This window comes from Micrasema longulum, unplaced genomic scaffold (assembly GCF_059751315.1).
Source record: "Micrasema longulum isolate JH-2025_06_02 unplaced genomic scaffold, ASM5975131v1 h1tg002619l, whole genome shotgun sequence".
NCBI classification, from domain to species: Eukaryota; Metazoa; Arthropoda; class Insecta; order Trichoptera; family Brachycentridae; genus Micrasema; species Micrasema longulum.
In genome coordinates this window covers 45,502-70,078 of record NW_028279754.1, presented here as the reverse complement: position 1 = coordinate 70,078, position 24,577 = coordinate 45,502, and the positions used below count along the sequence as shown (strand labels likewise).

General features: G+C 32.6%; 1 protein-coding gene across 2 annotated transcripts; it reads left to right on the top strand.

Moving 5' to 3' along the window:
- The first annotated feature begins 826 nt into the window (after positions 1-826).
- On the top strand, positions 827-15,352 carry LOC148271859 (kinesin-like protein KIF14). Of its 2 annotated transcripts, none has more exons than XM_088240836.1 (3): positions 827-2,093; positions 2,215-2,391; positions 3,192-4,039. In XM_088240836.1, exons 1-3 carry the CDS (start codon positions 1,029-1,031, stop codon positions 3,726-3,728), a joined length of 1,779 nt encoding a protein of 592 aa, XP_088096962.1. In that variant the 5' UTR covers positions 827-1,028; the 3' UTR covers positions 3,729-4,039. The 2 variants fall into 2 exon arrangements, with proteins under 2 accessions (XP_088096962.1, XP_088096963.1); XM_088240837.1 differs by lacking the exon at positions 3,192-4,039 and adding an exon at positions 15,077-15,352 and having other exon boundaries at positions 837-2,093.
- The last annotated feature ends 9,225 nt before the right edge of the window (positions 15,353-24,577 follow it).

Here is a 24,577-nt window from a genome sequence, read left to right as displayed (position 1 = left end):
CCCCTAGATATGTAATGGGCCCCTGATGATTAAACGTCAAATTTAATGATGCATAAAACTGTTTAAAAAAGGGAAAAACTAATACGGTTTATTCAACTCAATCTAATGAGGTGCATGTTTTGGGTAATGTTTGAGTTTGCAATAATATTCTAAATGAAAATAATAATATTTGTTTTCGAGTGTTCATATTTATTTTAATTTTAATCTTCAGTGTGGCCATATATGTTGAAAAGTGTGAACGTATGTAAAAAAATAAAAATCTGCAAACCGATCACTCTCTGGGGGTAGACAAAATTCAGAATACCACCCTCTGCTGGTATTATGAACGCATTTATAAAGCGGTATAGCGCGTCTTTATGTTCTAAATGCGCGTTTTATACACGACAACTCACCGTGCATATAGTTGAACTGTAAATAGGAGTAGTTCAGCAGCTGCTATTCCGCTATCTCAGACGAGATAAACTTCTCAGGCTCAGGCGGTGATGTCCTCCTAAAAGAGGCAGGCGTCGGAGTCAAGGTGGAGAGGGCCTATGTACATAACTGCTTATTAAAACATGTTTGAATATGATATTACCAGTTTCTGCTTTTAAGAAAATTGGGTTTAATTTTTTTTACTAAAAGGGGTCACCCTCTCAAGTTTTTTATTTTTATATGACCATTGAATGATGTTAACATTATACTTTTTAAGTACATTAAAAATACTAATTGTTCAAAAAATGTGTACCAAAACACTTTAAAAAATAGAGAGAAGTAAAAATTAATATTTATTTGTGTTTATTGTTTATGACATTTTAAAAAGGTTTCAAACTGTCTACCGCTGTCAACTGTCACTTTGAGGACTTTTGAGACATTTGAGTATCGCTAATGAATGTTTAACTCTAAACCACGGACATCTGTATATCTAAACTCTAAACTTTTGGTGTATCCGGCTGCTGTATTTAAAATTTAAATACTAATGCGACATAAATATAAAAAGTGAAGTCAACTTAAAATAAAAGGAACAATTAACAAAAATTAACTTTTTCAGTATGAATAATTTGCGAATGAAATACCGAAACGAATCCTCGACTCCGGTTAAAGTTTTATGCAATTCACGGAATACTCCAAAGGAAAAAAAGAGTGCTAAGTTTGAGACTATAGAAAATATGAATACCCCAACGCGACCCAAGTTAAAATTGGGTGATAGTTCTACCGACGTTCGCAAAATATGTGTTGCAGTTAGGTTTCGCCCCATGAATTCCAAAGAAACTATTTCTGGTGGAGAATGCCCCTTTAAAGTTACGGATAAGGAAATTACGGTTAATTCCGGTTCAACTTCCACCGATGTCGGAGGATTTGAAACTGCTTTTAGTTATGATCACATATTTTGGTTTGGCGACGATGATATGACTAATTTTTCAACTCAAAAAAATGTTTTCGAGGATATTGCACTGCCTCTATTAGATGCTGCACTAGAAGGATATAACGCTTGTTTATTTACCTACGGACAAACCGGATCAGGTAAAACATACAGCATGATGGGATCTGATTACACGCTGTGCGGGGAAGGGTCTGGTATTATTCCGAGGTTTTGTAATGAGCTGTTGATTCGAAATCAAAATAAAGAACATGAAGTTTCCATTAGCTATTATGAAATATATAATGAGAAAATTCACGATCTTTTAAACGTTTCAAATGAAGTAGAGAATAAAACAAGTCTCAGAGTCAGAGAGCATCCATCCACTGGACCCTATGTAGAAAATTTAAGCCGGCACGGAGTAGATTCTTTAAACGAATTGAATGTATTGCTTGCACATGGTAATAGGCGCCGTGCCACGAGTGCCACATTGCACAACAATTACTCGTCTCGCTCCCACGCCATCCTGGAGGTTTCGGTATGTTCGCAGCAGAGTCTATGTTCTAAGGTGAGCTTGGTGGACTTGGCCGGCAGCGAAAGAGTGGCATCTTCCTTCGTCAGCGAGGAACGCTTTAGAGAAGGCTTGAGCATCAACAAGTCTCTTCTTACCCTAGGAAAAGTTATTACGGCTTTATCAGATCAAAGGAGAGGGAATTTTATTCCTTATAGAGAGTCTGTATTGACCTGGTTGCTTAAGGTAATATTCATTTAGAATTATTTTATTTCAAAATCTATTTGGATAATAATAAAAATATAAAAATGTGTACAGTGATACATTCCTGCCTTCAATATTAAATTGTTTGAATGATAAATTTCAGGAGAGTCTAGGCGGAAATTCCCGAACTGTTATGCTCGCCACTGTATCTCCGAGTGTCTTGTCAATCGAGGAAACACTATCAACACTGAGGTACGCTTGTCAAGCTCGCCATATTGTCAATCGAGTGGCCGTGAATGAAGATCCTCAATTGAAATTGATTCGGGAATTACGCCAAGAGGTGAAAAGTTTACTTATTCTTTGTTGATCAGTATTATGTAGAAAATTATTGTATTCTTTTTGAAAGGGTGACAAGTGTAAACTTTACAGAATATCTGATAAACCTATACTTTAAGGACCTGGGCCGCAATTATAAAGGCTATCTTCATCGGTACATATCGAGATGGTATACTTAGCTTCTTTACTATTTCTATCTACCATGGTAGGTTCTACCGACTTGTCACATCAACGTCATATAACTATGACGTCATATTGAAGATATGAGACTTTAGTGTGTAAATATGTGTATTGCGGCGTACTCATCCCCTTGTTACATATCGATTTACCTACCAAAAACTTGAAGGGGGGGGTCGGTATTGTATCTTCGTAATCGCTCTGGAGAATTTATCATTAAGTATACTGTCATGGTGAAGGTATGACGTCCTTTACTTCCCATTGTAATCGTGGCCCTGGGCTTGGAAGAGGCGATCACTCGCTCTCCACTCAGTAGCACGGCTCTTTAAATATCTAGACTTTGAGGTCGAGAAGTAATTTACGTCGATCCGTCACAATAAATCTACACAGGTCGCGGTGACGTCAGGAGCTTATATGTATAGCACTGACCCCCATCTTCCAGGATAAGAATAAGCCAAATACTATATTTATTTCATGTAGAATAAAGGCTTATCGAACTCACATTTTCATTGTTATTTGATATTAAATTATTGTCCATTTGAATTCAATGGATTACAGTAATTTTAAAATGAAATGTTTTAACATTTTATGTATATATATTTTAGTATAATGTTTTATTTTCAACAGGTAGTACGTCTTCAATCGGTACGGAAAGATTTTGAAAGCAGTGTTACAGAAAAAAAAGATACATTATCTGATGCTAGAAAATGTTTGATTAAAACCGACATGATAAAATATCAGAATGATCTCCTTAATATAGAATTAAAGCAGAAAGCCATCGAGGAAAAATTACAAGTAGAGTTGTCTCGAATAGGAATAAATTTGCAAGCAGCAGAAAAACGGAAAAATGAATTAGAAATTCAAAATGAGGATTTATTCAAAAAAATTAAATGTGACAATATTCCTGTATTTAGGAGTAATTTTTTTGAGAACTTGCAAAATATCCTGGAGCCTGGTGATGTAGATAAGGTGTTTGATACCAACGTTTGTAAAAATGACATAGCCGTGCACTTACAGCATTTGGATACATCAATAAATGCATTAAAATCTTTATATGCTTCGAAGGGTTCAAAAAAAAGCTCTGATAATGCAGTATTAACAATTTTAGAAAATATGTCATCATCCTTTATGGATTTAAAGAAAATAGTAACTCTTGAATCCTGACATTTTAAACATAATTGTGTATTTATTATGTTATAATTATTTAATAGTTTTATGTTTTAGTTACCATATAAACCACAAACATCAGTTGGTTTGACCATAGGATTGGTTCAACAATAAAAGATTATAGAAACTTGCATGGCTTCTATAATCAAATTGTTTTTATGTAAATTTAATTTATGGCTTGGCTCTTTGAGTATCTGCTTGATTTTATTGGAAGATACTTTTACACATACTAACTGAACCGTTGTAAACTGACAATATAAATTAGGATGCATTTGTTTATAAAATAAAAATACTAGTCTAAACCAAAAGGGTTTTATTTTATTAAATTAAATAATTAAATTAAACAAAACTTTAAATTGTATCAATATACGAAATATGTTTTTTGGTAAGGTATCCAAAATAAAAAACTTTTTTGGATTTAATTCTACTTTATTTAAAAAAAATATATGTGATGCGTTCGCGTTCGCGTTCTTGTTATTATTATTTATGTTTAAAAGTACCCTTGATTGACTATTTTTTTACCTCAATTTATTTGATAAAACTTTTCATGTCCGGGCGCATAAAGAATACAGTTCTATTTGTGAAATAGGAATAGAATCCTGATCAGGTGTTCGATTAGTTGGCTAAATTCAGGTATCGAGTGGAGTAATAGTTTGCACGTTTGCTTAATATCCTGGGTTTAATTCCTCGCAATATTTGTTTTTTTTCCCCCAGCAATATTCCACTGTTGCAGATTGATCACTTCACTGTAATGTGGCAGGTGATCAAGATACGGTACATTTAGTATGTGTGCCAATGGAGTGCCCTATGCACCAACAGCAGATGGGAGCATGATAATGATGATTCTAAGTATATAAATGTGACATTTGATCAGCAGTTTTTTTAGTATTTCCCCCAGGGAGTTTGTAAATATATTTGTTTAGGCATTTACAGGGATTATGATCTGTCGTTTGTTAGCATAAATATTATTTAAACATAGGCAGAATGGTATGATGATGATCATTTGATTGAAAAAAATCTACAAATAGTTAGATATTTATATTTTATTTTGATTAGCCTGTATTTTAAAGACATAATGAATGATAAACGTTTTTAGCAGAAGGCATCACTCCTTTTCATCCTTAGTGCTGAAATAATCCACAACATATATTGTGTGAAAATGGAGTAAAATAAATATATGTATATCTATTAAAAATGAGATTGATAACATTTAAAAAGAGGGAATATGGAAGTCTAGGCATTAACCAGATACTTAATCCAGACAATGAGAGGTCCTCAGCCCTGTAAACGATGCTCATTATTAATGGTAATACAAATATGACTATTTTGAATTTTGTCTTGATTTATGATTTTTTAACACAACCTGTTAGAAACATAACTTCTAACTGATGATTGAACTCTTGATTTTAATGGTAATACAAATATGACTATTTTGAATTTTGTCTTGATTTATGATTTTTTAACACAACCTGTTAGAAACATAACTTCTAACTGATGATTGAACTCTTGATTCTACACGGAAAGTCAGGCAGGTAAATATTTAAGTTAGGTGTATAATATAGTGATTTAAATCTCATATTGAAATTTTAAAAATCCTATTAAAAAAATAAATGCAGGAACTGACGTAAAAACATGTAAAAAAGCCTTCTCTGCCATGCTCCGTTTGCCTGTTACAGAGATTTTATTTTAAAAATATTTCTTAATCCCAGATAAAATAGGTTAAATAATACTCTAAATGCATTTAACCGCCTCAAAGTAGTTAAATTTTCACTGTAATTTAATTAAACGTTTTCGCAAGTATGAAGGCTACCAATCGGATAATACACAGTCATTTTTGAAGTACCTATATCAGATTTATTTATTTCAGAAACATTTAATTGGTGAGTATCTAAGTGAGTAGGTACCTTACCCATCCCGGCAAAAATCGTTATCAACAATCCGAAATCGCACTTCTTAATTAATTACATTTTTAATTTTATGCTGTTGATGTCTGATAAATAGCAACAATATCATTTTAGGACAGAAAAATATTCACATAAAGGTATGGTAATAATATAGTAACAAGTAATAATATGTACATAAAACTGAAATAACATAGCAAGTTAAGTATATAACACAAAGAAATTAAAACAGATCATAATGATAAACATTTACATACAGTTAGAAATATTCGAGGTAAAAGAAGAACTTTAAAACTAAATTTCACCTTCCACGTACCTCCTCAAGTAGTATTTAAAAAAATTAATATAGTCATTTTTTAATGTTCTATAGGACTCCGGTAGCCTGTTGTACTCACTACAAGAAAGGTACAGCAGATACCTTAGAGCCCTAGAACATACCTTGTTGTGTGTGATCCAGTTACGTGAATATTTTGACTCTGTTGCGTATTATACTGGTGGATGTCATTGAAGGTATAGCCAATATTAGTGAGAGAGTTTTTATTTACGCCTTGAAGCACCGGTTTTGCAATCTCATAATACGGTACGTCCAAAAATGGGAGAATGTCAGTAAATTTGTAAATGTCTTTGACATGCGTTTCCATTGGTATTCCGTGTTTGTTTCTTATAGCTCTATCTTGTATTACTTGTATTTCTGATACACCCTTTTTTGTGGCAAATCCCCAGATGTACGACAAGTATACCAAATGAGAGTGTATCATTGAATAGTACACTGCACGGCGTGATGAGATCGGAAGAACTCCCTTTGACCTATGCATTATGCAAATCGCTGCCCTAGTTCTTGTATGTTCAATAGACTACTTTGCAAATTTTACAAGAGACATTTTTTTTGTTTTTATAGTTTAATAAGTAAAATCAGTAAGTGGAGATTGGCACTCAAAAAATGATGAAAATACTATTAATAATGAAAAAAATAATAATTCTTTAGCTACATAGATGCGTAATAAGATAATGAACATATTGGCATTTATAACTCAATTTTTCTAAAAATGGTCTATTGAACATACAAGAACTAGGGCAGCGAAATGTAATGTAGTTAAATTTTTCAATGTTGAGACTGAGTCCGAGTCTGTTGATACAAAGCAAACTTGTAAGATGGTGAACATCTAGTTGCATTTCATTTTCAAGGTCCTTTAGATTACGATTGTGTAGTAAATAATTGTGTCGTCTGCATACAGTTGAGGTGTACCTTTAATACCCCAATGTGTAACATCATTTATATAAATTAAGAACAGCTGTGGTCCGAGAACGGAACTCTGGAGTACACCACATGTGATCCCCCCGAAGTCACTTGATTGTCCTCCAATCTGAACTAAGCAACTTCGATCACTTAGGTAATTTCGAAACAGCTCAAGAGAAGTCCAAGATAGTATTTTATGGTAGACTGTATCGAAAGCTTTCTTTAGATCTATAAATATACCAGCAGTGTATTCACCCTGGTCTATATGTTGTTGAAGTGTTGCAACAAAATCAAAAACTGCACGAACTGGCGTATTAGATAATTTGCCTAATCCACATTGTTGTGATGGGAGAAGATTATTGGATAAAAGATATTTCATTAGTCTGTCTTTAATGACTTGTTCAAAAATCTTAAAAAATACAGAAAAGACCGAAATCGGTCGATAATTAGAGACGTTTTTACGCTGTCACTTTTATATAAGGCAAATCCCAGGCAAAATCCCTGCAAAAAAACTGCTTTTGCAGTTTGGCGGGCATTAAAAAAAAAAAAATTGTTTAGAATTTAAAAAATAAAAAAATTAAAAAAAAACAATTTTAGTTAGTTTTAATTTATCAGGAAATATACCACTCGCCAGTAAATCGTTGGGTAATAAGGGAAACAATATGCCCTGCTAGTTGATTTCTACAGTAAGGAGTATTTAGCTGTTACTCCATCCAGACTGGGAGCTGCTTTTGGTTTTAGTTTTGGAATAAAATTAAGAATTTTTTTTTATTCGTTCGAAAAGTCGTTTTTTTCCGAGATTACAAAATTTATGTAAATAGTGCACTGTAACCTCATTTTACACGGTTTCGAAATAACATGTTTTTGTAATGAAATTAAACAATTTTTTGAACATAAATTAAACAATGCGTAATCAATTTTTCCACACTATCCATACTAGTATTATCAACGTGAAAGTGTGTTTGCCTGTTTGCCTGTTTGTTTGAGTTTCCTTCACGTCGCAACGGAGCGACCGATCGACTCGATTTTTTGCATAAGAATAGCCGAAGAGCTGAAAAGTGTATTAGGCTACTTTTCACCCCTAAAAATAATCACACCTTAGAGAAAATTCTTAGAGGAAAATAAATTAATAATGAAACATACTAACGATGCTACGTCGCCATAGACTTACACAGAGGTCGGAAAACTATATCTCGCGAGCCACCTGCGGCTCTTTAGCCACTTGAGCACATCTCACAGCGCAATTTTCTCATTTTGTTCGATTTATTTCGTCTACCGGTTCTAAAGAAGAACTTTCAGGATTATTGCCACTGAAACGTCCAACACGTGAGGAGGATATTGCAAATGCTGTCATTAAATACACGAAGAAACATCATATTAAACTTTTATTCAAATATGATGCAATAGTTTCAATTTCAACACAATATGGCGATAGGGCAAAAATTATGACCGGAGTGAGAGAAGGCTTTTTATTTATTTTTAAGGCAAAGACGAAGACGACGCGCGACGGGCTTAAATTAAACTTAACTTAGTTCCCAGCACTATAGTCCTTAAAATATAGCTTGATTCTTCTTCTTCGTTTTTTAATGGCCTTTTCACCTCTCAACTCGGGTGTTCTGGCCATATATAGCTTGATTAGAATAACAGTTGTCAGCAAAAGTGACGACATAACTTTGTAGTAACGTCTTAGGAGTGATTTATATTGACACTCGAAAAATCATACGTATCTGGCATGTTATTTTTTTTTTTAATACAATGCTTGACATATAAATCAACATAATTATATAAAATCAGATTTAAAAAAAAAAAAAAAAACCTAATCATTAACGATGTTCTTACAAGGTTACATCATTTTGCAAAAATGTTAGAGATGGGACAAATTCATCAATGTAAATCGATCGAATAAGAAAATAATTCATTTGATGCTGTTTGTGAAAAAAGTGTAAATGTCTTATTTTTTTGGAGAATAATTGTCTTAAACACTCTATATTAAGCTTGTTTTTGTGTTTTTATATCAATTTTCGGAAACACAGTTTCATGTTTGCTTGAAAAAACTAATCAAATCTATTTGATCGGTACATAGTCAGTTGTCAGTACTTTCCCATCACTAGTTTGGCAGCTGTCATTTTAATCAAGCTATATTTTAAGGACTATACATTCTACAAAAACGAATAGAAATGTGCCTACTGTCGACTGCGACGCGATACAAATTACTAGTGCTTTAACACTGACTTTTTCTACAAAAAACCCAGTTTACCCTAATGATGGCTCCTGCAATGGCAGTCGAAACGTCGGAACAAATCTAACACACACGGTATCACCCAAAAAAGAAACATATTGAGGCTATTTCTTATTCCGAATAAATAAAACATATATATATAATATTCCATTCAGAAAAATCTCATTGTTAAACCACAAAATAATTAACTAACTTATTTCGTAATGAATTAACCACCCGAGAGAAACCGCGGGTAAAAGCTAGTAGTAATATACCAATTGTTATTTACATTGCTCTTTTACATGCTTGGCGTATATGTAATATAATATTTATTTGTTTATACATCAACGGTTCAACATATGATAGTCATAGTAAATAATCTTTGTAACGTTATATTTAAGAAAAAAATGAGCTACAGCAAATTGTACCGTAAAAGCATACAACTCGAGACAGTTTTCAACTTCAACTGACTATATCTTTTTATATATTTCATATTACGCTTTCAAATTTTAAAACAAATTTTAGTCTATGTTTCAGGTTACAGAAGCATACCGCACATGTGGACATATTAATATCCTTCAATTTTTTTTTTTTTTTTTGTTGTTGTCCCAATTTACCTGCAAATTGTTGCAAATATGAGACACAATAAGAAAGTCGTAGTTTCCTATGTAGCATTTTACTGCTTTAACCATGAGACAATAAAAATTAAAAAAATATTCAGTTTCCACGAATAATATTGTAAATATGTCGTGCACAATTAGAGAAATTAAATAAAACAAAATTTCAGCTTTAAAAAGCATGATATAATTTAAAAAGCTTACGTCCACAAATAAAAAAATCCTATCAAAAACAAAAAACCTCTTTCAAAAATCGTAAAAAAAAATCAAATTTAAAACTTAAAATTGAGACTGTGTGTAATTTAAGACACGTATATTGCTAGAACAATAAACAATTATTAAAATGCATACACTATCTTCACCTTATATACTTTAAGATCTTCACAGTCTGTACTTTTCTGTAATAAAATAACTACTCTAGTCGTACCTACCTAATTACAAAATAATTGAGTTTCTCCTAATTATTAAAAATAACTATCAGTAGAGATTTGATACAATTCGAGACTTAATAATTGAGACTTATGCACCTAATTTGAGACATCTCAATTTACCTTTAAAAAAAAGCCTTTATTTCTTGGAATTTTTAGTTTCACTCTGCCAACCTACGCCAAAAGTGTCGAACATGGCATTTACTTGTTTACGGAAAAGTGCCTCTCATGAGATCGTATTATTAAATCGATTTATATCCCTACAGTTTTTTTTTTACTAATAATAGAGTTTTGAGGCACATGTAATTCAGAAATATATTTGAATTAAAAATCAATGTCAATTTCTCAATAAATAATAATAATAATAATAATAATAATCATAGTTTATTAACAAAATAACAATGACTTTATCTACTACACACACACTTAGGTAATAGATTTGTTTGGATCATGTCTAGTCTGCCTAACTAGGTACAGCCTGTTTTAAGGCAGAAATTTTTATGCGAAAATAAACAATAACATTACTACCTACTAGTTAATTTACTATACTAAATACCACTTACTTTGTCTTAATTTCATCTTGACAGCAATTATACGTTCACAAGCAAAACCATTTGAAGGACACTGTCGGTGCTGCCAGAGTAGCAATGATACCACATGTAATTATTATGTGCCGCGGAAGTTTCGTCTCAAATTACATTCAAGTCTCATGTTGTATGCTTTTACGGTATATATTTTTTTCAAATCACGAATTGATTTTTGTCGAGCTAATATTGACTCCATATATATTTTCGGCATACTAAATGATACAGTCGATGTGCCATTAGCATTCCATATTCCGACTCGTAGGTTGAGAAACAATGAAGTACTCTTCATTTATCATCATACAACAAACTATGGCCTTAATTCTCCAATGACCCGTCTTTGTCGTATTGTTAACTCAAGACAAGATCTGGACTTTATTTAATCGAGCGCCAACTAAATAGTCCAGATCTTCTCTTGATGTCCCCTATGTCAATGCTTCTTTTCTTTAAAAAAAATGTTTTTAACTATTCTTATATTGTAATATTAATACCCTATGAATTATATAAATGGAAAATGTCCGTTAATAAATAAATAAATAAATACAAGGAGACCTATCCAGCATTGTCCTTTTTTAGTATACTAGCGTATCTCCCGTTTCAAAGAAGTTCGAGTGTATGTATTTTCAGCTAAATAATGTACCCCAAAAACGCGCTACCGCTTATAGAGTCGCCCGTACGGACAAATACCATTATAGTGTTATCAATCACAAAGTTATAAAGCTACAGTTTGCAGCAAAACAATGGGCCGTAGGTACTCCGGTCGAGAATTGCCAAATCGGTATTAATTTGCATTGTAATTGGTTTCAAATATACCTATTTATTTCCTTAAAAGGCAGGTATTATATATTTATAATTGGAGGGTTATTCCGATTTTTTATTTCTATTATTCTTTGTTTATTATTATAATAAGGAAATTGCCACGTTATTTAAGAGCAAATGTCAAGCACAGCGACGAAAGCATTCGTTACGCTCTCTTACCAAAAACCAAGCCGAAAATTTGCAAGGTTTTAGTTTTTTTTTAGCCAATCAACAGGCTTATGAAAGCCCTAACAGATTGGCATTATTGACTATATATTATAAAATAAGGCAAGCAAGGACAGTATTGGTACGCAAGTTACGGTGAGGTACATTAAGGTTAATATAAGTAAGAATATCATGGGCATCTATCTATACAGTTTATTCATTTGTGCAAGAATATCGAACCAGCCCAAATCCTTCTGAATTCCAAACTGAAGATATGAAAGTACTCTAGACGATCATAATAGTTAATTAGGAAAGTATTTGATCCAATTCTAAATATGAACGATTTAAAAAATTTACGTTGCACCGATTCAATCCGCGTTATGTGAATATTATAATTAGGAGACCATATTATAGAATTAAACTCAAGCAGGCTGCGAACAAATGATTATATGTTATTGCAATTTTTGGGCTTTTGAATGGCTTAGATATTCGAAAAATAAATCCACAGATTTTGGACGCTTTCTTGAAAATGTGATCAATGTGATGGTTGAATTTAAGTTTGTTATCAAAAAGTATCCCAAGATTTCGAAACGTCTCGACGTTCATTAAAATTGTGTTGTTGATTGAATAATTGAAAACGATTTTATTTATTTTTCTTGTGAATTTAATAGACATACATTTTTTAAAACTAAAAATAAGTCGTTTTCATGACACCAAGTAGACATAGTTATATTCAATACATAGTAATATATAGTAAACATACTCGTAGTTATATTCAATAGAGCGAAATGGCATCTCTATAAGTGGTAGAGCGGCGTGTTGTTACTCTTAGTAATATACCTTCCTTCCTACCTAATATTATTATGGAATATAATGTTTTCTTTGTCGTTAATAATTAATTAAATATGTTTAGGTAAATATCTGTAGGTATCTTAAGGCTGAAATTCTGGAAGTCACATTTGGTAAATTGTTCAGGAGAGTGGTTTGAAGTTGTAAAACTGTTTCAAATATATCTCTCGAAGTAAAAACACAATTTATTGCTGTTTTTTTTATAGGCTTTTGATAAGAATATTTAAGAAAAAAACATTTAAATTATGGACTATCAAATAACTATGGGACTAGTTTTGTTCTAACCGCCCGGCCCGCACCCTAATTCTTCCTCGGACTTTAGTATAAAAAGTAATGTAGAATATTGAATTAAAAACAATGTACATATTTATGAAATTTTCTTTGGGCATTCAATTACGATAAAAACATTCAACTACGTGCCATTAATTAAAACATGAATTATTTACGAAAATAACAGGTAAATATAAATTTAGTGACATGATATTAATAGCCATAAAACAGGAATTGAAAGTAAATAGTACGTGAAAAAAGGCAAAATAAAATAATGACAATAAGACTTAATCTTGTGCAAATTCCCTCGCTGCGTAAGAGGTAGTTTGTTATAAAAAATGTGGAATTTATTCGGTAGGTTTTCACTGCTTTAATACCGGCAAACCGTTGAATTTTGTTGAAAGCATGAGTATTATTACTGCACTACTGGTGTTTTAGAACAAGCTACTCGTATTTCAGTAGTGGTACACCGGAGGATTCCAATGTTTTATCATTAATATAATCCGAATATATGAACGAAATGACATTCATAACTCAATTTTGCAAAAAAATGTGACTTCCAGTCTTTCAGCTTGAAGGTACAGATATATTAATGGCATTAAATAATTTACACGTTCTATTGTTGATAACTCATAATTAATGTTAACATATTACAACAGAGATGAAGAACATTTAAGAGAAGGTAATATAGAAGTCCAGGCATCTACAGGGCTTATGACCTGTCAATGACTGGTTTAAGTGGCCACTTTACACACTGTGTAACATTCACCATTCTGCCTATATTTGAACATCTATATTCTTTAAATTCTTTCATCTGTTGATGTTTGTGAAGTTAAAGAGCTGAAACCTTTATTTATGCGGGTGAGATTCAACGAATTGAATTATTTCACCTACATACTGGGCAACGCCTGAAAATATTATTTTTTCAACTTCTATACTTCTTCATGGACCAGGTAATTTATCAACAATATTTTGAGTTTGTCCAAATTTTTGTAGACAAGGACTGGATTCAACTCCCTGGGGAGCTGTTTATATTAACATATTACAACAGAGATGAAGAACCTTACCTTAACATACCTTCTCTTAAATGTTCTTCATCTCTGTTGTAATATGTTAATATAAACAGCTCCCCAGGGAGTTAAATCCAGTCCTTGTCTACAAAAATTTGGACAAACTCAAAATATTGTTCATAATTAATGATTGTTAGTAAACCTCACTTAATGACTAAACGTTAAAGAAATGAAAGCCATGACAAAGGAATACCAACTTTAACTTTAAACATTAACTTTTCTAATCATGCTGAAAGTATGCAGTACCATGGAATAAACTCTCTTAAAAATCGAAGAATAATGTTGGACCAGTTATTTTTATTCAAATTAATAAATAATAAAATTGATTCTCCTAACCTACTAGAAAGACTTCCATTCCGTGTGCCATCTAGACCGACAAGACAAAATCTTTTGTTTTACACTGAAAACGCCTCAACAAACTATTTTAAACAATCTACAATACCTAGAATATGCGACCAATATAACAATATATTTACCGAGGCTGATATTTTTTGTGACAATGTATGTAAATTTAGGTAAAAAATTATAGAAATTTTGAGAGAAGCAGACATTTAACATTATTATTATATAAATATTTTTTCATTTCGTTTCTTTTACATTTATTATATTGAACATAATTTAAATTCTTCTATTAAGTGTAAACAATTTTTTTGGTGTGCGCATGAGTTTCTTGCTCTAATATACAAAGAAATTGGCAATATATGTGTACATACTGTTTGTTTACCTAATAAAATAAATAAATAAATACCCAGTTGTGTTCCTAAACAGGTCAGCATACGTAATTATTATGATTAAATGAATTATTACTAGTATAAAAATACTCAATTCCCTACGAGATGATCAATTTCACTCTTCAGACGCCAGTCTAGGAACTACGAAATATTACAACCACCTATTACACAAATACTCTAAGTTGACTTTTCCGGGGACTGAACTCAGGATCTCAGGCATGATAGCCAAACGCACTAACCAGTACGCCACTCATGAGTGAAATATTAACAAAAACACAGTTCGGGTATTTAGAATTACCCCTCATCGGGTGTAAATACCTATAAAATAAAATACAATAATTATACAGAACAGTACTGAGGCTTAGGTGGAGGGGATAAGCCAGGGTGAGTTTTTTGTTTACTTATTAGGAATATTAAAAGCAGGGGTGCAGAATTATGTAACATATGTAGATACATATAATTTTTTTTTGATAACAGGTAAATTTTTTTAATCTCACAATTTAGTTTTCAAGTTTTTACTGAAAAATCTCACAATTTACCTTTTGACACTTATCTCCACTATTTTATTTGCTAAACTGGGTTTAGTACTGCATCAAACGTCCAAGTCGTATTGGGAACGAGCTTTAACAAAATTGACCCAATCATTTAAGAGCCTTCTCTACGAGAGTGCTCAAATAAAGGAATAAAGACGATTGTGAAGAAGGTCCGTGGGGAGGATCGGAGGATGAGAGGAATGGGTTCCACTTAAGTCGAGTGCCGAGTGCTGCTACTTGTTGCCGAGATTGAGGGCGGTTTCCATAGCGACGGCATACAGCCCCCATCGCCCCCCTGCCCCCGTATCGATCCAGCAATCTGGACAAGCTCGCAGTAGAGTGAGGTAAACTTTATTTTATGCGATTCACCTTCCTGGCAGATTTATTCTGAAATATGAGAGTAACAATATTACACGGTGACGTTGCTCTATGTATGATATACTACTCTGCAGATGGATATAATTTTGTCTATTTTTATCGAATTAGGTTGGGAACAGGAGGAAATTTCAGATGTGGTGTTGTGGACTTAATAATTTCTCGCTTGAATTTTGAAGAAGAAACAACTGAAAACTCATTAAAGAGAAGCCATCTGTTATCATTGATATTAATATTCCACATTACAATAAATATATAAGTATGTATTGTTGAATCTAAAAAAAAAAAATCAAAGACTTTTATTGCAGAAATGTCAATTGAGTCCACACTGAATAGTTACGAAAAGAGACTTTAACACTTTTACTTCAAAACGTTAGAAACTGTAAGAAAAGGAAATGACTTGTATTTATATAAGATTGTTAATGGTAAATTGGAAAGTTCAAGCTGTTTGAGTAGTATAAAATTTAGTGTTCCTAATAGTCATACCTTAAGGAACCCAAAAACATTCTACATATATTCATTTAAGAATAATGTGACCTATTTCGATCCAATATCAAGAATGTGCAGATTATACAACACCATTGAAAACGTAGGGATTGACATTTTGACACTGAATTCTTTAGGTTTAAGAATTTTATACAGGATGCGTTTTTAAATTAATGTATTCATTTTTACAATAATTTTATTTTGATAACTTACATTGCTAGTTTTACTTCGATGCATATTTTATTTATTGTTTTATTAGGTTTCTATAAATGAATGAATTTTTAACAATAAATTAATTTTATTTTAATGTGTATTTTATTGATGGTTACATGTGTCTATAATATTGATTTTATATTAATTGATTTGTACAGTAACTAAATTTTAGTTTTAGTAATTTATATTGTTAATTTTATTTAAAATGTATCTTATTAGTTTTTACATGTAATTTATGAATTTTTTATTGTTTGCAAATAAATAAATTAATGGTCATCGACAGATTTTTACTTTCAGTTGAACAGATCACGATATCTTTTCTGCAGTAATATATATTTATTATATTTCCAATACGGATTACGAAATGGAAGTGTCCAAGGTATTGGTTCTGCATCGCGCCTCCTTGTTGTATCATTCGAAGCTTAAAAAAAGGACAATGTATCAACAGGAAAACACCTGTGTAGTTTCATCATAAATTTTCCTGGCATGCAGCTTGAAAATAAGTTTTTATTAATTTCTCGGTATGTAAAATATTTTTTGCACAACAAACCCAAAAGTGCCGTTACAATGATGAATTACAGAACAGATCCTGACTATAGATAAATCGCATGAAAAAGAGAAAGCGCACAATGAGATAAGAATAAAACAAAAATGCGTTTTTAGTATTTGAAAAGTTTATTAATACAACACTGTTTTTATATTGACTTATTTACTATTATTATAGAAATTGTTCAGTCTTTAAAACAATACAAATAAGACCAATTACAGATTACACATTTATATTTATTATGGATACAGAAGGAGACGATTTCTTATATTTTTTAAATTAAAAATGAAATAAAAAATATATGAAAAGGAGAAGACGTGGTATAGTGTCGAATAAATGATAGAACTCCCCACAGTCCTCTCCTTTCACTTTATTTCGATGAACATTTACATTTATAACTAACATTTCAAAACAATACCCCGATCCTTCGTACGTAAAATAAAGTAACCCACAAATTGTGGTTTTTTAGCTTTTAATGTAATTCGTATTTAGTTCCAACGAAGAAAAAAATAGTTTTGCAATTAGATCCGTTTTTTTAAAAGCATGTTGTCATATCTCATATTTTTTAGATAGTATGCTACCTAGCGTATGACAAAAGAGATGACAGGAAGCGGCGTAAGTTTCAGTTACGGTTGTGTTCTTAGAACTATACAGACGTCCGCCACGTGTATTGTTTTTTATTTGTAGTAGGATTTTTTTATATATTGTTTCAGAATCTCGCTTATGCGAAAAACAAATTAATAAATCTAACTAGAGCACAAACATGTTATTTAGCCGTAGAAACTAAATTATACGTACAATAGACAGTTCTACGACAGATTCATCGTATAGTACCCAAAACCTATGTTTGTATGAAATACGAGAATGAGAACGTATATAATCGTAAGTGCTTCTTACGATTATCTACATCGTTTGTGAGTATTAATTAATTATCGTATGTTACACAAACAATATTTTTTCTAATCAACTCCGACGTACACATAGGTATCATTAATAATATATTTTGCTTTATGTTTTTTACGAAGCATAATATCGTATGTCATACGTACGATATTTTACTTTACGTCTTTTCCAAAGTAGAATATCGTTTGTGCATGTATACAAAAACCGCAAAACATTTAATATTTTTTGTAAGCTTACATGAAAAAGATATAAAAATAAATATGCATAACAATTATTTCAAAAATCGGTTAGTATTTAGATTTATACTGAACAAAAATAACATTAAATCCTTCTCCTGTAAAATCTCGTGTTTTAAGTTACGATATTATATGTATAAGGCGTTGATATAGAGATACATATTTTGTAAGTACTTCTTGAGATAACTCCACAGTTAATTATTTTCGATAAATAAAATTGTAAAACTAGACCAAGAAGTTTGATTGCTATCTTATGTTGGTATTAGGTATGTATGTCCATAATTTATTTTGGCGCCTAATTACAGTGGTGAATTACAGCATAGAAAAGGCTTGAGAAAAATTACATTTTAATTATTGTGTTCTCACTGGGAATCGAGTCCAGAACCATCCGTGCGTGTGTTGAGCGTCTTAACCACTACGCCGCCATTCTATGTTATATTTACATATTCCAGGTTTTTTATACTTTAGTGTATTTTTAGAAGTATTTTGCATATGGTCGGAAATAGAATCATTACCACAATTTTATGAATCAACAGGTTGTTTTGCAAAGAAGCTCGGTTGGAAATATTCTATTTGGATATATGTATGTATCCTATCCCATGCGGATAGTAAAATGATGATTATGATTACTCATACACGTTTGTTGATTACTGATAGTAAATTTGAGGAAATCAAGATTGGGGTGGCGGTAGTATCATACATGATCAATATAGTGCAGGCAATTGGTAAAATAAATCAAAGTAGGGAACAAAATGCCGAACACTCTTCTAGTGGAACGGAAGGCCTGTTGACAGTCGTCCGGCTTCTTCTGAAGAGTTTTAAGTGGTTTCCTTTCCAAATGAGCAAATGCTGTGAAGTTCCTGCTTAGCCCACATTAGAATATTCCTCCTGATCCCAAACAGTTTAGCTAAAATAAAGTAATATAATAGCAGAAAAATCTTTTTTTGAAATATAAACTTTGTATATTATAAGCAAGGTAAAAAACAATGCAACTCCCATAAAAAAAAATATTTAAAAAAGATTGGGGTGGCGATTTCTAATTTGGGTGGGATTATTTGATTAAATCGTTGATCTGTGTTAATTTTGCAGAGGAAAGAAAAAATGCGGTGCGCGAAGATGATAGATGCGGTTAAAAAGAGTCTGCGGCCAAACGAACTACAGTCGACAAAAATCCTACCTTTAGGAAGTCAGGAAAAGCGATCAGGGACAGGAATCCGGATGCTCAAATCTCCAAGTCCTTTCTTCCGGGTAGTGCTTCGTTTTTGTCAGCGAACACAGAACACAGTACTTTCACCGAATCAATACGGGGATGAATATATCTCTATGAATGCGGCGGCGCGGTGGTCAGAAGATGAAAAGGCATGCGGATGGGGGCAGACGATTAAAAAGGTGAGCGGATGCGGGCAGAAGAATTGTAAAGAAAAGTATGCGGATGCGGGCAGACAAATTAAAGAAAGGAAAAGCGAGAATGCTGTTATTGGTTGCTATGGATTTGTATAATTGTTCTCATCGCAACCGTAGTTACTCATGGCCATAGCGATGAGGAGAATAAATAAATATTTGGGGATGAGAAGTTGAGAAATCACAGGTTGAGATGTAAGATAGGTGGGTCTCTATCAACTGGCGGTCCATCCAGCCACAAACCACTCAATCCCACTAACCACTCGCGCAACCAAGATTAATATATTATAACAGATCATTTGAAAAGGGAACATGGAAATCTAAGCACTTACAAAGCTAATGAGCTAGTGTTGGCAGGTTAAAGTTATAATATTTTATACTAAATTTGTTGCAACAGGGAGGGAAAACATTTTTGAGAAGGGAATACATAAGTTTAGGCATTTACAGGGCTTATGACCTGTCATTGGCTGGTTTAAGTGGCCACTTTACAAGATGTGTAACATTCACAATTTTACCCATGTTTAAACATTTATTTTTCTTCAACGGCTTTTGTGATGTAATAGAGCCGAAACCTTTATCATGTGGGAGAGATTCATCCGGCTGAACCATTTATGATAAAGTAAAAACTGCTCGGTGGAACAAAATAATTTTTCACTTTTAATGAGCAGATATGTGTACCGTAGGGTATTAGACCTGTCGGTACATATCGATGTACCTACCTCAAAACCTTAAGATATAGCGTCGGTAGTGTATCTTCGTAAGCGCTTGGGAGAATTTATCTTCTACTATACCGTCGCGGTGAAGGTATGACGTACATAACTTCCCATTGTAATCGCGGCCCAGGGCCGTGATTACAAACGCTATCTTTATCGGTACGTATCGAGACGGGATAAAGTAAAATCGATATTTATATTTGTATAAAAATTCAAGGAATCTTCATCGGTAACCTGTAATTCATGTTTGGAAAAAAAATGTTTACATATCATGTTTTTAAACAGAAAACTTCATTTTACCATGTAGATAAAATTTAAGATAATTGGTAATTTCCCATAGTAAAAAGGGCTAATGGCCCCGATTTCAATAGGAAGTTAACATTTATCTTCAATATTATGTAGAAAGTAAAATTATGTTTTCTGTATAAAAAGCAGAACATGCATACAATTTTTTCTTCTAAACATGTTCAATTATAGGTAACCCGCGAAGATACTTTAAATGTTCACGCAAATATACTTATTTTCGTACAAAAATATCGGTTTTTCTTTAAAGACAGTCGAAGATAACTCTGTGAACTTTTCATTGTCATCGGGCCCTGTTACGCGTTGTTAACATTCGCTAATGAGGCTTGAATATATGTGAATAAGAGAGGAAGGGGTGAGATAGGGTATTGATAGGTTAAATGAGGGTGGTTCTTGTTAAAGTAAAGATGGAGAGGAGAGGTTGGATGCGATTTGATACCTATTATGTATAACAAAGATCTTTTTGTGGCACAGTTATCGACATAATATATGACATATGGCTGGGATGGGGTAACAAATACACTATTCATTTTTTTTGGATTTCATTTTGTAGTTCGCAACTATGTTAACTCTTAAAACACTGTGGAAAATGATTCCTTTGCACGCGGGGATGTAATATTGTGTTACCACAAGCAAAAGATGAAATATTCTAAAGTTCAGACATTTGAAAAAAAAAGAAACACGGATACATACTGTTCAATAATTCCTTTTACACAATTTATGAAATTATACGTACAATTTAGCCCTCTTATAGCAAAATAATTGAAAATCATAAACCTGCCACTCATTTTACATGCGTGTGTCACCTATCACTGTCAATAACCAACTGTATATATAATATGTTTCACATAAACACTGGCCACAGAACAGCGTCTTTGTTTTCCTTGTTATGATTTCTTTTTTTGTGCTTTCTCTTATACAGATTTATTGCTCTATTGGAGAACATTCACTCATCATCTCGCTCTTAATCATAGATAGATACAGCGAAACTCCATTTATCCGGATTAATGAGTGCCAGAAGTTATCACATAAAAACTTACTTAAACTCGTCGTGACCGCAGAACAATGAAGGATGTGCCAAAAATGCGACATTGACTTTCTTTTATAGGTATTTGATCTTGAAAAGGTTTTATAAAGGCTTTATATTCCAGGTTAGAATAATATGATATATATATAACTAACCCAAGATCGTTATTTTTCAATCATGACGACATCGACAAAGAAACTCACCGGCCGGCAGCGCCCTTCTTTATTTATTATAACATCTCCTTTTTTAAATTTCCTGATAACGAGCCTGATATTTGGCAATCCGGATGAATAAAGTTCGGATAAACGGAATTATTCTATATTGGGTTAAAATGAAAAAATCTGTCAGCCATAAAAACTGTCTTCTCTATAGCTGGGCGTTTTGAATTACATACGTATATGATTGTTAATATCCATATCGTATATGATTAAAAATATCGCGTTCATTATTTGTTACGTGAGGGGAGATCAATCTGTTGCTTTAGACGTATTTAGTGAAAAACCACATATTAAATAAATATTTCACTTCAACTTTGTTGGAAAACGAATCTGAATCCTTATGAAAGTTGCGAGATTAAATCTATTGTACTTTTTTATTCATTTCAACTAAAGATACTATTTAGAGTTTGTCCAAATTTTTGTAGACGAGGACCGGATTCAACTCCCTGGGGAGCTGTAAATATTAACATATTACAATAGAGATGAAGAACATTTTAGAGAAGGTAATATAGAAGTCTAGGCATCTACAGGGCTTATGACCTGTCATTGGATGGCTTAAGTGGCCACTTTACACACTGTGTAACATTCACCATTCTGCCATATTTGAACATCTATATTTCTTCAATTCTTTCATCTGTTGATGTTTGTGAAGTAAAAGAGCTGATACCTTTATTTATGCGGGAGAGATTAATCTAATTGAATCATTTCACCTACATACTAGGCAACGCCTGAAAATGTTATTTTTTTCAATTTCTATACTTCTTCATGGACCAGGTGGATTAATCAACAATATTTTGAGTTTGTCCAAATTTTTGTAGACATGGATGGAAGGACAAGAGGAATTTTTGAATCCAGTCCTTATCGACAGAAATTTGGACAATTCAAAATATTGTTGATAAATCCACCTGGTTCATGAAGAAGTATGGAAATTGAAAAAAAATGGGCAGAAGGGGGAATGTAACACAATGTGTAAAGTGGCCACTTAAGCCAGCCAATGACAAGTCTTAAGCCCTATACTTCTACATTACCTTCTCTAACATTTTCTTCATCTCTGTTGTAATATCATCGCGTTGGAAAACAAGGTTCTGTCTGACAAAAAATGTTTTTTTACATCAAACTTTTATTATTTTTATATTTAAATATCGGTTCTATCTGCATGAAAATTTTAAACAAAAACAAAATCAATCCTTAATTATTATTAAGTTTAATAAGACAATATTAATAAAAAATATAAGATGAAATAATGTCTTCATTTTAAACATTCATGTCTTTAAAAAAATATGAATCTACATAGAACCGTGTTTCCCTCACGCGACGATATGTTAAACTAAAGAGTTGGTTTAAAATCTGATTTCTGAGTTATCCTTTATAGGGAAAGTCTCAGGAAAAACTTGTTGAAGTTCGAGCTATAACTGTTAGTAAATATCTCGTGACGTGGACCAATTTTCACCTTTTAAATTGGTGTGAAGAAGTCCAAGCTCCAACACTTATGTCAATGGAAGGACATTGATTCGGTCGGTCCATTCCCCTCACTCGTCCTTGTCCCCTCTCTGACGAAATTATTGGAACGTACGGCTTTCGTATCTACCTCTATAGTGTAGAGTGCACAATATACAGTTTACAGTAGTGGTTCTCAAAGTGTGCGTCCCAAAGTAATAATCGCTTACCATTTTTTATGGGTCCCAAAAACAAATTTTCAACAAAGGCTGCTGAAGAGTACATTACTTTTAAGGTTTTTTTTAAATAAAAATGTTATAAACCTGTATTTTTTTTTTGTTAAAACAATTAAACACATTGCTTGCTATTCTGCCATCATAAGCAAAAATACAGTTTTTTTTTAAACAAAAATCACAAAACGAGTTAAATATGAAGTAATGTTCTACAAGAAATTTCAAACCATTTGATATACAGCAACGAGCAGCAAGAAAAACGAAATAATGTTTTTCAGTTTTTGAAGCAATAACACAATATCCAGAGATCCATAAGCAAAAACTCAGTATTTATATTAAATACACAGGTTTTATGTTTTAGAAACAATTTACACACTATGTTTTTACCAGTTTTCACTTATGATTACTTATAGTTTTTTTTAATTCGCATGAAATTGATAAATACTCAAAATTGTCACATCTCAAAATATGACTTATTAATAACTGGCTCTTTGTTTATGACGGCAGTATTAATCGGACACACAGCTTTTAAAAAAAATAATAGGAGTTTTTGCGTTCTTATAAATTACACGAAAATGACAATTTTGGAGGCCATTTTCAACGGTTGTCAATAACTCACTATTGAAAAATGGGAATTAAGTTGGAGTAGAGTGGGATTTGAACCTCGGACCTCTGATTTGTGAGTCTGTGACACTAGCCTTCTTTTTTTCCACATTCGCTCTTAAGTGAAGCATGTGGACATCACCAGTTGCCTCCAGGAGACTCTATTGCCAGGAACTCTTGGTAAATTTGGTAAAGCTGGTAGAGTATTGGGCTTGAATATCAATGTGGCTGAAACAAAGATGATGGTGTTTAGCCGAAACCCTCACAATAATTCAGTATTGTGAATAAATAGCCAAACAATCGAGAAAGAGAGACTAACTTTAAATATCTCGGCAGTCAAATCACTTCTTATCTGGATCCAGATAAGGAAATTAGATGCAGAATAGAGATAGCACGGCCAGCATTCAATGGCATGAAATCATTCTTCTGCAGTGATAGTTTTAATTCAAAACTGAGATAGCGGATGGTCAAGTGCTGTGTGTGGTCAATACTGCTCTACGGGGTTGAAACATGGACTCTCAAGGTGAACTTCATGAACCGATTAGAAGCTTTAAATTGTGGCTTCACCGAAGAATGCTGAGAATTCCGTGAACAGATTTACTGACCAACGTAGAAGTGCTAAGACAAGCGCATGCCGAAAAAGAACTACTGTCCTAAAAAAACCAGAGAAAACTCACATATCTGGGCCAAATCATGCGTGGAAGCTAATATCCGCTTTTACAGCTGATCATGATAGGGAAGATTGAAGGA

Bases quoted from the DNA above. Each gene is read 5' to 3' on its own strand.
- LOC148271859 (XM_088240836.1), top strand. From the start codon at position 1,029: ATGAATAATTTGCGAATGAAATACCGAAACGAATCCTCGACTCCGGTT. The intron at 2,094-2,214 runs GTAATATTCATT...GATAAATTTCAG, and splicing joins TATTGACCTGGTTGCTTAAG to GAGAGTCTAGGCGGAAATTC. The intron at 2,392-3,191 runs GTGAAAAGTTTA...TATTTTCAACAG, and splicing joins TTCGGGAATTACGCCAAGAG to GTAGTACGTCTTCAATCGGT.